The sequence below is a fragment of the Erpetoichthys calabaricus genome, chromosome 1 (assembly GCF_900747795.2).
Source record: "Erpetoichthys calabaricus chromosome 1, fErpCal1.3, whole genome shotgun sequence".
Classification (NCBI taxonomy): domain Eukaryota; kingdom Metazoa; phylum Chordata; class Cladistia; order Polypteriformes; family Polypteridae; genus Erpetoichthys; species Erpetoichthys calabaricus.
The window spans coordinates 48,712,633-48,731,134 of NC_041394.2; the positions used below are offsets into that span (position 1 = coordinate 48,712,633).

Consider the following 18,502-nt stretch of genomic DNA (forward strand, 5'->3'; position numbering starts at 1 on the left):
ACATATTTTTGGCTGTGATCATTCTTGTTAAATGCATGGGTTTTTGTGATCTTTATTGTTAACGTTCAGCCATTTTCATAGCACAACAAGGGTGGATTATTTTTTATATTTGTTTTTTTTTTTCTTTCTTCAAAGTGCTCTAGAATAGATGTTCCATGATGCTAAGGAATAGCCTTTATTTATTTTAAACAAACATTACAACTATTAAAAAAGTTCATTCACTAAACCTTAATGATTCAGTCATTTATTGTATTTGCTGTGTATTTAAAAAATGGTGAAAAACATCACATTGCTGAATGAAAGCAATCTGTTCCATTCTTTTAAAAAACATTTGGGAAGCAAATTGCTACAAACTTTCCAATTTAAACAATACAATTTAGATATGAGACAAAATATTGTATCAAACTCTGCAAAACAACATATTGCCAATGCAAAATATTGCCTTGCATTGTGTATTGGGTGCCATTACCATATGACTAAAACTAATCACAAAGGCAAATGAAAATGTCTTTAGTCAAAAGCAAGGAATTAAAAATAAATAAATAAAAAATTCAATTGCAATTCTGCTCCTTGGAAGAATCATTGTTATCTGTATAATGATGTGAAGGTGAAAATTATAGCAAACAACATAGACATCACAGTACGTAAACGTGGGCTGTAATCACAGGTTAACTGTTTGCACACACACTTATTATAGTGAGCACCAGACAAGAGCATAAAACGTACTACTATGAAAAGCCGTTTTTCTAAATAATGCACAGAATATACAGCACTCTAGTAAACACTTATTTAACAACATAAAGCTCACACACAAACCAATCCCTGATTAAAAGATTAGTTGCAATGAAACCATGCAACATTTAAAGCTATACAGAATCGTTCTTGAATTAAGTACATCTAGGACTGAGAGAAATGGTTCATCTTATGTCCAAAGCAACACTTTGAGCAGTATTTCGGTGCAAGAAATATCTGAAGCCAAACCATTTTTCTTAGTGCGATGTGAATTAAGAGGCCTTACTGCTCATTCATGCTATGTAAATATATTTACAAAAATGGTTGATAACTTGGTTATTTGTTTAAAAAAAATTAAATACATTTAAAAGGCATGGAAAAATGACCAACAAATTATAGACAGACAGAAACTTTTTTGTCCCGAGGGGGTAAAATTTAGCTTTTACAGTACCTCAGGAAATACAGAAACATACACAAAATAACCACCATACCTGTCAAACACACATACAAGAATTTCAAAAAAAGAATAAAAACTTCAGACTTGGTTGAAGATAAGAAAGCAGTCACAGTGAGGTATTATAAATGCATACTGACGTAGGTATAAAGGATCCCCAGTAGCATATTTCTATTGAATAAATGCTTGGCTAAAGTCATTACGACAATTAGCTTTTGTCTTTTATAATAATTCTTTACATTTATGCAATACTTTTCTCAATACTCAAAGTGCTCTCTACACAGGGAATTCTCTTATCAACTACTATCTCCATGGGTTGAGAACGAATCCCATAACTAAGCCTGCCTTCTTAATTAACTTGTTGATTTTGTGGGCCTTTCTTAAAGTGATGTTACTGGCCAATACCTCAGCATAGAAATTCGCACTGGTCATCACAGAGTTACAGAACACAACCTACATTAGAAACACAATCTCTTAAGAAAAAAGAATCTTCTGTGCCCTTTCTCCTATAGTTTCTCTGTGGTACCATCCACTCCCTGCGGACTGTTGACTCTTCCACCATACCAAGGAGCCCAATCAGTTCCTTTATTTAGCTTATGTTGACTTGCAGACAATTTTTTGTACTAAGAAACAATGTTCTCTACCTGACTCCTATACTCTATTGCAGCCCGACTGTCAAGTACACCGCACTACTGCTCAATCATCAGAGAATTTCTTCAAGTGACATGAATAGGTGGTTTTACATTTATAGTCCTAGGTGTACAGCGTGAACATAAAAGGGGACACAACAGTTCCTTGTGGTGATCCAGTACTGCTCACAAACACATCTGAGACACAGTCCTTAATCCTCACAAACTACAGTCTGCTGGACAGATAGTTCATTGTCCAGACATCATAGACTCATCCACCTGCAAATCTCTAAGCCCACCGATTAACATGGATGACTAGAGAGTACTGAATAGACTAGAGAAATCATTATAGTGCTGCCAGCTTTGTCAAGATGGGATTAAGCCTTGCAGAGTAAATAGATGATTGCATCTTCAACTCTAATATTGGTTTGATAGGCATACTGCAAAGAGTCCACGTGGTCTTTAACAAGGAGGTTTGTACAGTTTAGGTCCAACATCTTGAGTATATAAATAATCTTTATATCTTAAGTGGAAGTGTTATAGCTTTTAAATGAATATAAACTGATAATACCTATCAAAAAGCCCAAATGATAAAGTATAAGTTATTTGTGAGTACAGAATTAATTTGTAAACCTGGAAACTGAATCAAAAAGAACATCTCATTGAAATTTGAACATTTACAGTTTTAACATGTAAAAATATACAGTTACTGAAGGGCCATGTATGGTCACTACTATTATTAACAGCTGAATAAAATGTAACAGGTCCACGAGTACTTGGACAGTGACACAATTTTAATAATTTTGGCTCTGTACACCACCACAATGGATTTGAAATAAAACAAACATGTGATTGAAGCGTACACTTTCAGCTTTAATTTACGGGTTTTGCCAAAAACATTGTATGAGCTGTTTAGGAATGACTGCAATTTTTCTGCATAGCACATTTGACTGACAAGCTGTTCCATAACCAGGATGTAAAAGTTCCCTCATTTGTAACAGTGCAGGTCAGTTCCATGCTCCCACTTCTGCCTTGGGAGCCTCTTGAACCCAATACCATCAACAGTCATGACCGGGATGAGCTAGGCAGATGAGGACACCCAGTGTAACAGGTGCTCAGTGCTTATATTAAAAAGAGTCAAAACAAAACAGTGTTCAAATCAAAGTGCAGTGCTCTCTTCAAGGAATAAATAATCCAAAAAAAAAAAAAAAGTGTCAGTCCGTGAAGTTAAAATCCATACTACAACAGGAGTAAAACCAACAGACATCGGGTCCTTCCTGCTCCAACACATGAGCCCAGAGAAACACCCTCTTCATCTCCCCAGCTCACCCATTGCTCGCTCAGTTGGCGGAGACACTAGCAGCCACGGTTCTAACTCCCAACCCCCATCTTAGTTGTCTCAAGAAGCATGCAGTGCCAAAATTAGAAAGATCGTATCACTGTCCAAATCCTTAATGAAATACGTGTAAATCTAATTGCATGCAGTAAAAAAAGATTTGACATGTTTTGCAGTTTTAAAACAATCCCTTACATTTCAATACTCAAACAACTGAAAATTAGGACTAACCTCAATGGCAACAAGAATCCGTATCGAATCAGAACACCAAACCCCCATAGCACAGTGAGTCGAAGGCTAATATATTGGAAGTTGTAGTTGCTACGTGTCAACAGGTTCCAGGACTCCAGTTCTTCTCCAGAAAAACGCTTGGTCACCTCATCATCCATAATTGTTTCTACTCCCTTACGGCAAAAATAAAAGATATCAGACATTTCAAATTCAGGGCTACCAAGGTCTTTGTTGCTGCCACTTCGTCGAATCTCTTTGATTTCTTCCTCCAGGGATGTTGGCTCTTTGGCAATGATACCTTTAAATACAAAAAGGAATAAGCATGTTTTAGAAATAACAAACAGATGATACTTGATTTCTCTTTTATTCAAACACATGATACTTTAGAATAAACTCAATAATATACTGATGGAAAAATTAGCTGGGATTCCGAAGGCTTGGATAATACTGTAAAGATTAAATCAATGTAGTATATTTTGTCTTTTGTTTTAGAAAAGTATTTGGAAACATTTAACAAAGTTACACAAACTAGACTGCAAGTTACTGGAAAGGTACACTCAACGGGAAACAGCCCAATGTCTAATTTCATAAAAGCTAATAAAAAAAGGAAAGGGACTTTTTAAAGTAGGAAATTATGGTTTATTCAATATTTTCAAAAATAACAAGTATATTCCCATTAAGCTAATTTCTATCAATCGGTGTCAATAATATTTTAAAAAAGGAAAAGACAGTTGCAGACCTCATTCCAGAACAAGAGAAAAGGTGGGAAGTATCATAACATACACAAGAAAGTATCAACAGAACACTGTTTGCAGGGGTGATGGAAAAGATCAGGAGATGAACCCTATCATATGCCAATAACAGGGATAGGAAGTCTATGTACTAGTTGATTCTGGGAGTACTGATTAATAGGATTTTCAGAATAAGCAAAGGTGTTTTGAAAGTACTATGGCATAGGATGCTACCGTTCATTCATAAAGAGTATAAATGGGTGAGAAGATAGATTTTGAAGAGTAGGCACATTAGGGGGGGTAGAGCTATAATAAAAATGATGCACAATGAAGACGCAGGTCTTTGGAAAAGCAGTTTAGAGCTATTATATATAAAAAAATCATCAATAACTTAATACCTTGAAGTGACAGATGGAGCATTTACAATGATGCTATCTACTAACAGAGCTTTGTTATTCAAGAGGTTAGACTGCTTATGTCCTTTAATTTCACAATAGATATTAAGAGAAGATGAATTTTTCAGTGCTTTTATGCAAGGTAAAGTGAGGTACAGATTCATTCCATAAATCACAAACACATCTGACAAATATCAAACCAAACAAAAAAAATCTTGATTATCAAAACACCTGTTCTGACTGAGCTTAAAATTCACAACAGTAAAACACCACACACACACAAGCCATTTCTTAAACTAACTGTGAAGTTAACAGTGGACATTGTTTTAACATTAACTGTTGTGGGATAATTCTGATATTTATGCAAGATCCTATTTTGATATTTACATTTTTTATTTTTACCATTCAAAAGTGGAATTACAGAAGACTGTAAATGCATCTTAGCTAGTGAAAACAGGGATGTTTACATATGATTTCAATGGAGCATCTGCAATTGTACTTTCACTTGTGAAAATTTTAAATATATAAATGTCTTTAAAGTGTGTAAATATGTCAAAAACCTAATTAGATACCTGCAATTACAATGCTAACTAGATACATTTAAATTACAGCCATCTGTAATTGCAAACTAAACTGCATATACAGTTAGGTCCATAAATATTTGGACAGAGACAACTTTTTCTAATTTTGGTTCTGTACATTACCACAATGAATCTGAAATGAAACAACTCAGATGCAGTTGAAGTGCAGACTTTCAGCTTTAATTCAGTGGGGTGAACAAAACGATTGCATAAAAATGTGAGGCAACTAAAGCATTTTTTTTAACACAATCCCTTCATTTCAGGGGCTCAAACGTAATTGGACAATTGACTCAAAGGCTATTTCATGGGCAGGTGTGGGCAAGTCTGTCGTTATGTCATTATCAATTAAGCAGATAAAAGGCCTGGAGTTGATTTGAGGTGTGGTACTTGCATGTGGAAGATTTTGCTGTGAACAGACAACATGCGGTCAAAGGAGCTCTCCATGCAGGTGAAAGAAGCCATCCTTAAGCTGCGATAACAGAAAAACCTATCCGAGAAATTGCTACAATATTACGAGTGGCAAAATCTACAGTTTGGTACATCCTAAGAAAGAAAGCAAGCACTGGTGAACTCAGCAACGCAAAAAGACCTGGACATCCACGGAAGACAACAGTGGTGGATGATCGCAGAATCATTTCCAAGGTAAAGAGAAACCCCTTCACAACAGCCAACCAAGTGAACAACACTCTCCAGGGGGTAGGCGTATCGATATCCAAGTCTGCATGAAAATAAATACAGAGGGTGCACTGCAAGGTGCAAGCCACTCATAAGCCTCAAGAATAGAAAGGCTAGATTGGACTTTGCTAAAGAACATCTAAAAAAGCCAGCACAGTTCTGGAAAAACATTCTTTGGACAGATGAAACCAAGATCAACCTCTACCAGAATGATAGCAAGAAAAAAGTATGGAGAAGGCGTGGAACAGCTCATTATCCAAAGCATACCACATCATCAGTAAAACACGGTGGAGGCAGTGTGATGGCTTGGGTGTGCATGGCTGCCAGTGGCACTGGGACACTAGTGTTTATTGATGATGTGACACAGGACTGAAGCAGCCGAATGAATTCTGAGGTGTTCAGAGACATACTGTCTGCTGAAATCCAGCTAAATGCAGTCAAATTGATTGGGCGGCGTTTCATGATACACAGATGGACAATGACCCAAAACATACAGCCAAAGCAACCCAGGGGTTTATTAAAGCAAAAAAGTGGAAAATTCTTGAATGGCCAAGTCAGTCACCTGATCTTAACCCAACTGAGCATGCATTTCACTTGAAGACTAAACTTCAGACAGAAAGGCCCACAAACAAACAGCAACTGAAAGCCGCTGCAGTAAAGGCCTGGCAGAGCATTAAAAAGGAGGAAACCCAGCATCTGGTGATGTCCATGAGTTCAAGACTTCAGGCTGTCATTGCCAGCAAAGGGTTTTCAACCAAGTATTAGAAATGAACATTTTATTTCCAGTTATTTAATTTGTCCAATTACTTTTGAGCCCCTGAAATGAAGGGGTTGTGTTAAAAAAATACTTTAGTTGCCTCACATTTTTATGCAATTATTTTGTTCACCCCACTGAATTAAAGCTGAAAGTCTGCACTTCAACTACGTCTGAGTTGTTTCATTTAAAAGACATTGTGGTAATGTACAGAACCAAAATTATAAAAAAAAAGTTATCTGTCCAAACATTTATGGAACTAACTGTATCTGCAATTCAATTTCTGACTAATCAAATTATAATTACCTACCGATACTTCTAATTAAGGGATTAAATTTAAAACAGTATCAAGGTTTTCACAGAACTGATGTTATTTTACTGAACAATTTTAATCAAAATACTAATAATATTCTAATAATTAAAATAGACAATATAAATCAGACATCATGGACAGGATTTCTTATATATCAAATAACCAATGCTGAATCTTTATGGGTTTTATTTTGCCATTATTCATTAACTAGTAAACTAAGATACTCTAATGTTCATATGAGCGGACTGATGACCGAATATAGTTTCTCATGATTTACTTCAGTGAACATTTATAAAACGTTACATTTATGAAAAGGCAGCAAGAACTGAGAAGGCACTATTAGGTTTTAATATACAGTACCAGGCTATCCCCAAAGATTAACCTGAGCTCAAATACTTTAAGTCTAATGTTAAACCTCTCCAAAACTCTAAGAAAGCAGTTGAAGGGGACACAAACATAGGTAAAATGTAACAGTCACAATAGTGTTCTATTCTGTTACATTCATTAACCATTTACCTAAATGTGTTATTCATTAAACAAGATCAGCCATCTGTGTCATGAATCCTGCAACTTATCCCGTGAATTATTCAATACATTATAATTTTTCATTATAATTTTATTACACAATAAAATACTGCAGACTGATATTCTGAAATCTTTTTCTGGAATACATCATAGTTATCTGTATCACAACATGGCCTTTTAAGTAAAGAGGTTGCAGTCACTGACATTGGACAAGCCAAGAAGAGTGAACTTAAGGTAATTACCATTGGTATAGGGTTTGTACAAATGATGATTCTTCTCTATGACTCCTCTTTGAATTCGTAGAGTTGCCCACTAAAAACAAACACATAAGACAATAAATCATTTCAAAAACTGGAGCATTAAAAACAAGATTTACTAATATATGCTTAGGTTTAGTTGGATAGTGGGAAAAGCAACCAACAAAGGTCAAATATGCAAAACAAGTTCAACAATTTAGAATTGTTACATACACAGCACATACAAAATCATCGCCTATAACTCTGTAAAGAAAGCAGGATTACCATATCTAATGCAAAGTTAATCAACAAAAAATTTTAACTGACAAGGGCTTAGTACAATATTAGTAATATTGCATAGTACAATATTAAAAATAATATTGGCTTGAGTTTAAAATTACCGCACAGAAAAAAAAATTAAGTGCCACTTGTACAACCATCTGGTGTAAAAGTGCATTATTTTCATATATTTTCTATATATGAAAAGATAAGAATGTGAAACCCACAGGTATTATGGAAGATAACTAGAAAAGAAAAAACAAAACAGTTTTTTATGCACTGTAAAGAATGATTATAAAAAAAAAAAAATTACATATAGTTATAAATTTTTTGTAAAATATGCAACATATTGATGCCTAAAAGAACAAGATAAAAATGAGTGTCACTTCAGCTATGAAGACAATGAAAGCAAAGTTGAAACAGCTCATTTGGGGTGTGTCCCTTCTTCTGTGTAAGATGTTTTAAGATATCACCATGCATTATCTATGATAGACAAACAGTCACAACACACAGTATTTGCTTTCATTGTTGATACAGCCTGCTATTCTAGAGAGAGAGAGAGAGATTGGGAGCATGTCCTGAGACAGCATGTTGCCACACCCACCACACAACAAACCAGCTCAACTTGAAGAGTCTGCTTTATTCCAGTGGTCTCAAACTCTGGTCCTGGAGGGCCACAGTGGCTACAGGTTTTCATTCTAACCCTTTTCTTAATTAGTGGCCTGTTTTTGCTGCTAATTAACTTCTTTTGAATAAAACTTATTTGACCTACTCTTGAAGACTCAGACCCCTTAATGGTTTCTTTTTTTCTTAATTAGCAGTCAAACAATAATGAGATACAAAATGAGCCAAAACATAACCAGCAGACTGTGACTGATTAAGCAAATGGTTGGAGTTTGAGGCCCCGACTTAGTTGGTCTCCTGTTGGCTCACTCACTTCATGTTTCATTTCTGTTTGGATGCAACTTAAGGAAAGAAATGAAACAATTAAGTGGAACGATGAAGAAATTCATGGGAACAAACCTTAAAAAACAAGTCAATTAAAATGAAAGGAAAAGGAGTTCATTAGCAGCAAAAACTGGTCACCAATTAAGGGTTAGAATGAAAATCTGAAGCCACTGCGGCCCAACAGGACCAGAATTGGAGACCACTGCTTTATTCATACAAAGTACATATACATTCTGTACACAAGGCATAATATGACAGAATACACTAAAAATGGTAATAAATGATTATTTGGGGGGGAGAGAGAGAAATACCAAAGCACACACACAAATAATTGAACATGTATAAATTAAAACTTAAATCTATGAATCTCCTCCAAGCCCAAATCTAAAACAATTTTTTTTTAGCCCTCTTATTCCAGTTCAGAGTCACAAAGGCTATAACCTATTTGGGCAAGATAGGAAGCCACCAAATCAAGTATACTATGGAAAACATTAAACTAGGAGCTCAGCCAAGACACATACAAAGATGACCTAAGTTTATTAACAGTCAAGTGCATTGTATGCAGTTTAAACATTATGAGAATCTATTTATCCAGGATGGTTATACTAAGTAGTAAACAAAAATCCCAGTTTAAGTTATAAAATCGTTTTAATATTCTTAGTGCAATCACTTCTCTTATGTGCGCTGGTAATCACAGAAAGTTGTAGGATGTGTTTAGTATGAAAAAAGTAGATATTACTGAAGAGAACAGCCTTTCAGTTTTTATTGTCAATGATTATGCTCTGAAATAGTTTCTAGAAATTTGTGCTGACTATGCAGAATAGAAATAATAGCCATAAAATGCAAGTTTAAAATTTTGAAAAATTCTGTCAGTTTCAAGAATTTACAAGTCATCACAAATACAAGATTAAATGAATGAACCAGGAACCTTGACCACAACTGTTTTAAAATGTAATTTATTAGTCTTGGATTACAAATAGCTTAAATCAGACTGTATCCTGTTACACTATAAAATTAGGCATAACACTTTAAAGGAGAATTTAAAGGTCAGAGAATGAAATGTGCTTTACTGACTTTTCCTTTTCATGTAAACATGTGTGGATGGGTGTGCCCTGGGAAAGGTTTGCGCCAGAGATTTTGTTCCAGCCCTGTACCCGATGCTGCAAAGATATACAACCCTGTAATTGAATAAGTGGTTCAGAAAATGACATGACAGATTTGTACTTGGATTAAAACTAAAAGGAACAAATGAATTCAAATTGATAGAAAACAAAATCCTGTGAAAGATCAAGTACTGATGACATACAAAATGTTCATCATAAATAGTACCAACCAAAATAATACAAAGACAGCTTAAAGGAAATGGTCAACATAGATCAGAACCACAACTCAAATACTGTCTGTTCATTTGTTAAGTAATAAAGTGTTTTCGTACAGAACCCATGACACATCACCCAAAGCCACATTCATAAGACAGACATGCAGCACAATCACACTACGATGGTCTTCTCAACCTACCACAGTCCCAGAGAAAGGGAACAAACCAAAAATAACTAAAGGCATAATTAACTTCATGCTATTTTTAAATTATTTCACATAACATACCTAACATTCTCAAACGAATTCCAGCAAAATCAGGCTTAAAACAGGAATTGGCTCCAAATGGGGCAACAGTCTATCATAGGGTCCATATATGTATATGGACAAATTTGTAAATGCCAGTATACATAGGTTTTTAAGGAACTGTGGGAGTAGGAGTGCCTGAAAGAGGAAGAATGTGCACGAACTTTGCAAATATAGCAGCCATGCCTAGTTTCAAACCCTGGGCAATGGATGCACGATCACTAACCACTGCACCAGTAGTGGTTATACAACAATGACTAATAAAAGGTTACTTCAGACTGTTTATTTTTTAAAAAAAAAAATCTGAATATAATTTTTATATATCCAAATAAATGTAGCAGTTCTGCTTTAACTTTTACAAAAAGCTTTTCCTTAAACAATTAAAAAAAATTAAGTGCCAGAAAAATGTTATCAATTCATTTCACAAGTCAGGTTACATATAGTAAGAAATTCATGGGAAGTAAAAGCACTAAAATTACCAGTAATTTATTCTCCCATAATCTGCTGTTTTCACAATAGGTTTTATTTAATACCTCTAAGAGGTTATTATAGACAGATTCTCACAATGCATTTAAAATTTTCTGCAATACAAAACAAACCTGTATAGTGCATACCATTTATGTATTCACTTATAGTATACCCACCCAATTTTGTCAACTGGGAACACATTCACTGAAGTTGATGCCTATCAGAAAAACGTATTATGCAAGGAAACCAGATTTCTTACTTATCCAACAAAAGGGAATTTTTTGTGAAATCTTATTTCACAAAGAGCAAGTATGACACTGAAACATATATATTTATAATTAAATAATCATTTCTATTGATAGAGCGTCTTCCAGGTCCATGCAGCTGTAAGGAAACACTGAGAAAGTAACAAACTAAATGTTAATTTAAAAAATTGAAATTGTATAATGAGTTGCAGTGGTAATTACTCTTTGCCCCAATACATTGTAAATTTATTGGGAAAATCCATAACTATAAGGAACACTTTCTCTTAACTTCTATATTTTTGGTTGACATTTTCTGTATTCCTATTGGTTGAAAGTTTCATTAATCTAATGTGAGTTTTGTATTATTTTTGTTTGAAAAATCATTTAGGTATTTTCTCGGTTTTCTTTTTGTTTGTTTTTACAGGATATTTATTTTGTGACTTCACTTGGATGTTCTTGAAATTAAACTGCTGTACTTTTGCTTTTTTTCCATTATGCAATTTCAGAGAATTTGTTATTCCCATGTCTAGTTTTTGCAAATTGTGTGTGTGTTTTGGTGTGCATTTGTGTATTTTAAAGACTATTTTAAAAATTAATGACATACTAAGTGCGGTTCGAATCCCGTAAATGCCAAAAGGGACTCAGCTCTGTTGGGCCCTTGAGCAAGGCCCTTAACCTGCAATTGCTCAGGCCTGGGTATGATGTTAATCTGCATCCATCCAGCATGTAGGCCCTCCAACCTGCAGGGAAAAACTTGGGGGTCGGTGACAGAATTGGCACTCCAGCCACCATAAAATTCTCACACTGTTCCACTCCATCTGAACTTGTGTGGTGCTGAAGTGTCACCCGTTGCATGGCTGCACTCTGATCCTAATCTGGATCCTGAGCTGGTTTGTCGTGTGGTGGGTGTGGCAATGTGGTGTATCAGCGCGTGCTCCTAACCTAACCTAAAAAAAAACTAAGTGTGGGTTCTCATTGGATTAATTATTACTATTTCTTTAATTCTGCCTTCATTATTAGAAGAAAAAGAAGAAGGAATAAAAAAAAAAAGGTCTACAGAGGTAATGGCCCCCAATGAGTCAGAGATGAAACAAAGAAAGAAGGAGTCATTTGCCATAGGCATCACTTCAGTGTCCTCTTTTGTCTTTCTAACAGGAATTTTTTACTAAATAGTTTTTTCGACAAAAGAATGGAATGTTTTTGAGATGTTTACATTACAAATTCTTAATGTAATTGCAAAATCTAAAGCATGTTTAACATGGTCTTGGATTTTATTTTAGAGTAGGTATTTTTAGGTTTTGGGGGCCGCAGGGCTCACATCATCTGCCATCTCCTTTCTAAGCCACCCCATAAATTCGCTTTCTGGATTTTCCATAGCTCCTTTCACGTGTCTATCATTGGTCTTATCTACTACTTACACATTTACACCACCAGCTCCAACTTGAACCTCACTGCAGGTCAGAGACAACAAAATCTCTCACTTTCCCTAACACTTCCGGGTGGACATGCACCTAGGCCAATTGATTTTAGCATCTTTGAAGAACCGTGCAAGTGTTTTCAAGCAACAGCTGTCTATCAACAACCTGTCTTTAATTCTCTGCATCTGCTCCTTCCATGAGTGGGTGCTAACCTTCAATGAATATACTATGTGATGTGTCTTTAATCCAATTTCGGAAACCTTTATAACATGCATTGCATTTCCTAAAGCTATTTATTTACCCTTTGTGGAATTGACAAAATATATTCATTACTTTATAAAAATGTTTAATCACAGTACACAAGAACGCATACATGCATACACACACATACTGTTCATACACAACATGTTGATCCTACTATACCCAAGGAAATATTTTGAAAATACCTTTCCAGAAATTGCTAATAGACGGTGTATGAAAAACAGATATATGAGGAATGAAAGGGGTCCAACAACATCAACGATATGATTTACATTTAGTAAATTCTTAAAATTAACATAACTTAATACACACACATTATTAATTCACAATAGTCTTTTCTGCATTTCATAATATGTTGAATATTGCAAACCCTTATTTGCTAAACAACTATTTTAGTTTAATGTTGACACTATTACAAAGGGCACATCATTTCCCAACTATTTTTAAATGACAAGTTACATTATGGTATGTGTCAATCAAAAAATCATGGAGTTACTCACTGATAAGATAATATGACAATTAATTACGTTTATTTATATAAATGTTATTTGTGTAATTATATGTTTGTCTCACACTGTGCTCTAATCTTGGGATGCAACAATTACACTTGCATGATTAACTTGCATAAACAATTTAAACCAAGCAATATTATTGATTATATGATTACATTTACATTGGTAAATACATTTATCTTGCTGGACTCCAATGCCAAATATACACTTACTTTAAGATGTGCCATTCATTTATGCAGGGATAAGAAAGCAGTATTCAAGCTACATTACGTCATACAGCTTTACATTCAGAAGCAGAACAGATGCCATCAGTGACACTTAAGCATGCTAATTTCAGAAAATATTTTCAGCAAAAGATGATGACATTTGCTGTAATATTTAATAGCGTTTAGAAATTTGAAAGCAGCACCATCTACAATTCATTACTCCATATAAAACAAGCACATTACATGAAAGTTCAGATTGCGGCAACTACCTTACTGGCTGCTTTAGCAAGGAAAAAATGATGGGATCAGAAGAAATTACATAGAGGGTGTGAACAATAATAGAACAAAATATATTACCAATCAAAGTTGTTGAAGACAAAGGATTTCAGCAGCTATTCAGTTATCTTTAGCCACAGAATAACATTCCGTCTATAGTCGTATGCAGCAGAAGAAAAATGCTTTCCAAGAAACATGAAGAGATGAAAATACAACTAGCTATCACTAACAAGCTTGCACTCTCAATGACCTTTTGGAAACTACACTAGTACATGTGAATAATATTTTGCCACTACAAAAATAAATCAGAAGTACTATAGACACAAAATGTCTCAACCACACATAAATTTGACATCTTTAACCAGAAGCTAACTGTTCCCAGGCAGACATGGGGAACTGCAGGCAAGTTAGTTGTGCGTTTATGATAACAGATAAATATTGTAGTTCTGATGCCTTCTTAAACTGAGTTCCAATCGCATGCTTCCCTTGTATATTGTAATTTGCAGCAAATGATGATTTTTAACATGAACCTTAATTGTAACAACAGGCAAGAAGTATGCCTGAATTATCTGTCTAACTGGTGCATTTTTCATGGATTCTGGCTTGACAATTGACAGGCTGCGTATATGACTGACTTTCAAGCACATAGATATGCTCCTATTCTGAAACAAAAATTAATAAAACATTTGTCAAAAATGTAAAGAGGCTGTTAAAATAAATTGCAATAACATTTTTTTCTGTAAAATCTATCCTAATGAGTAACAGTTATGAATCACACGAGGTAACTACCAATTATAAAATATAACCAAAATTTGCATCCTACTCTAAAACTAAAAATATCTACAGTAGTAAGCATACAAGTTAATTGTATCAAATCAATACGTCAGTTTTGGCACTATGATTTATCTTTGGTATTTCAGCATGATTAGCACTAGCACTCTCTCAAGTTGTTTTTTTTTTTTTAATACACCACTAATCTTCAATAATAATAACAAAATTGCATTTTGGAGACATGTCGCGTTTTATTTTTCCCTAAGTTAGTTTTGAAACCACTATTTAAAATTGGGCATGCTTCAATAAGTTGGTGGACATTCTGCAGTGAGCAATAAAAATGGTTCAAAGACTCAGATGTGTAACAATGTAGAAAAATGCTTTAATATTGATTGATATAGGGTATTCACAATGACACATCCTTTGAACCAAAAACTTCAATGGAGTTTTAATTAAATGTTACCCATATGTTTTTACCCATAAGGGCAATCAAATCTACTACAGATTTGTCAATAAATCGCAATAAAGCAGGTGTCTGGATAAATTGTTACATTATGTTTAAAATTTTGCTTAAACAAATGTTGCATGTACTACAGTGCCAGAAAATAGATGCAAGAAAAAACTAAACAGACACAAGGGTTTTAGCACAAGTTGCAGGGACAGTGCAGTGAATGAATCAGTAAATGTTATGCTCCAGAGTATTTGTGCAAGTTATACATCTCTAAGGAAACCAGAACTGTTACAGTTACCTGAACTACACATACCAATATACATATGGCAATATGGTAATACTACTAGTACTACATGAAAGTCACAAAAAGCTTGTTTATATTGTATAATGTAACCATTTTTTTCTTTTTTAAAAAAAGAGTTTTATTCCAATGTTTTCCTCCTTTTGTCTGTGTAGTAGCCTAAGATCTTAGGATAAACACAAGGTTGGGCTTTTTTACGATTGATGATAGGACTGAGACAATCAAAATACCATGCACGTTTCTTTGGGTATGTGGTTAAAAAAAAAAAAAAACCAAGACAGACATGTGGATGGAGTTGGAGGGGTAGACATATAAACTACACACAAACTAATTTTCAAATTGTACTTCCATTACATATATAACAGAGCTGTGTACAGAACCATGCAGCTGAAAAGCCAAAACACTTAAGCAAAGTACTCCTGTTTAACCTGACTGGTTAATACAATTGATGCTGCATCCTGCCCTGGATTGGACTGGCTGCTTGTATAGTATGTTATTTTATATGTGGAGTTTCCATTTGACTGTGGGGATTCATCCCATATACTGTACTTAATGAATCTAAATTGGCCCTCTGTAAATAAGAGTAGTTAAATGTGCACGGCGGTGTTCCATCAATAGGTGGCTTTTTCTTCAGAAAAACATACAGGTAAAAAAAATAAAAAGCTGAAATGAATAAAGACATTTACACATTTTCATTTATCTCATTCAGTTGAAAACTGGAATAGACATTCACAGTACAATGAACTCTGAACTGCAATGGCAACAGTGAGGAAGGAATCACATCTGGAGGTATACTGTGGTAAAAATGAAATTATCTGCCACAAAAGCCTCATAATGCATTCAGATTTTCATTGTGTTTATATTTATAGAAAATACAGTAATCCCTCGCTATATCGCGCTTCGCCTTTCACAGCTTCACTCCATCGCGGATTTTATATGTAAGCATATTTAAATATATATCGTGGATTTTTTGCTGGTTCGCGGATTTCTGCAGACAATGGGTCTTTTAATTTCTGGTACATGCTTCCTCAGTTGGTTTGCCCAGTTGATTTCATACAAGGGACGCTATTGGCAGATGGCTGAGAAGCTACCCAACTTACTTTTCTCTCTCTCTCTCTTGCGCTGACTTTCTCTGATCCTGACGTAGGGGGATTGAGCAGGGGGGCTGTTCGCACACCTAGACGATAGGGACACTAGTCTAAAAATGCTAAAAGATTATCTTCACGTTGCTACCTTCTGTGCAGCTGCTTCCTGAAGCGACATGCTGCACGGTGCTTCGCATACTTAAAAGCTCGAAGGGCACGTATTGATTTTTGATTGAAAAACAAACTCTGTCTCTCTCTCTTTCTCTGCTCCTGACGGAGGGGGTGTGAGTTGCCGCCTTCAACAGCTTTGTGCCGCGGTGCTTCGCATACTTAAAAGCCAAACAGCCCTATTGATTTGTTTGCTTTTCTCTCTCTCTTTCTGACAGTCTGTGCTCCTGACGCGCACTCCTTTGAAGAGGAAGATATGTTCGCATTCTTTTAATTGTGAGACGGAACTGTCATCTGTCTTGTCATGGAGCACAGTTTAAACTTTTGAAAAAGAGACAAATGTTTGTTTGCAGTGTTTGAATAACGTTCCTGTCACTCTACAACCTCCTGTGTTTCTGCGCAAATCTGTGACCCAAGCATGACAATATAAAATAACCATACAAACATATGGTTTCTACTTCGCGGATTTTCTTATTTCGCGGGTGGCTCTGGAACGCAACCCCCGCGATGGAGGAGGGATTACTGTAATACATTTTCACAGCACACAAAAGTCATCTCTAGGTGATTACAAAAGATAATAAAATTGAATTACAATACAATGCATGAAACAAAATTAGTAAAATAAAAAATCCACAGAGTAATGATAAACCCCTGTAAGTTACAAAATGCACAAAGAAATTTGAAATTCTTAAAATTTCTTTTAAAATCAGCTAATGTTGTGAAAGCATGGATAAACTGTCAAAGCTAGTTCCAATACAAATGATAACACAGTCACCCACAAGTGAAAGATTAGGAGAGCCTGGACCTAAGGGAAGTAGCTGACATATACTGTATACAATAAGTAATTCCTGAAGGTAACCCGAGACAACTGCAGCAATACATTTATAGGCAAGCATTAGAATCTTGAATCAAACCCTCACCTTAGTTGATAACCTGTCAAGAGAAGGTAAGTGTAAGCTGCAAATATTTCTATATGTTTAATAACATGCCTGACATGTTATTTTGTACATATTGCTTCCTCTAGACGAACTACACAGATAGACTGGCAAACAGAGATATTCAGTATCCAAGCCGAGATGAGTTGAATGCACATGCATAAATCAATGTTTCTGCATCATCCTTAGACAGATGCAGACTAAATTTTGCTAAGCACCTAAGATGATAAAATGAAGCATTACATGCTTGTGCAATGTGAGTTTGAAATTTAAGTGTGGGCTCAGTTTTGACTCCATGATTAGTGACCAATGAAGATGGAAGGATCAAACAGTTATTAATAGTGAAACGAATATCAGACAAAGTATCCACTAGAGTAATTTCCAATTTCCTGCTACTCAGCTACAGACAGTTGTAACTCATCCAACTCTAAACATTAAATTTTATAACGTGCATTAATGTAGATTTCTTACAAAAATTTCAGAAAACAATAAAAAAATTCCATATATTCACAATAAATACAGAAACTAACTTTATTTTCTCTTTCTCTGCATACCCATATATCTCAAAAGTGACTCATATTCTTATTTTTATATTGTACCTTCTTTTTCATAACATAAAAAAAGCTGAATATGTGTTTGTCTGGTATGCAAATCCACCATGTTGAACATATCAATCAAATTTTACACAGATTCCCCATTTGTAGAGGGGAAGACCACAGGCTGAGTTTTGTTCTGAAAATGTTCCTTATGGGGAATTGTATTTAATGAACAACCTGCATGTTACTCTATCTGGGCAGTGCCAGGTACCCCTGCTAGGTACATATATGTAGTTGCTTTACACATTTAGCACCTACCACTTGTTAAAGCAACTCTCTCACAATGCATGTGTGCTGTTTGTTAATTTTCTGGTGACAGCATTTCAAACTTCACTTTTTTAAGCAAAAAAAGTTTCAATGGCTGACA

General features: G+C 35.0%; 1 protein-coding gene across 1 annotated transcript in view; it reads right to left on the minus strand.

Moving 5' to 3' along the window:
* Nucleotides 1-18,502, minus strand: part of gpat4 (glycerol-3-phosphate acyltransferase 4) — a 79,854-nt gene that overhangs the window by 53,883 nt on the left and 7,469 nt on the right. Inside the window, exons 3-4 of the mRNA XM_028799050.2 lie at nt 7,599-7,668; nt 3,383-3,680 (exon numbers count right to left, since the gene is read on the minus strand). Coding sequence (XP_028654883.1) covers nt 3,383-3,680; nt 7,599-7,668 — 368 coding nt within the window. The remainder of the gene's footprint in view (nt 1-3,382; nt 3,681-7,598; nt 7,669-18,502) is intronic.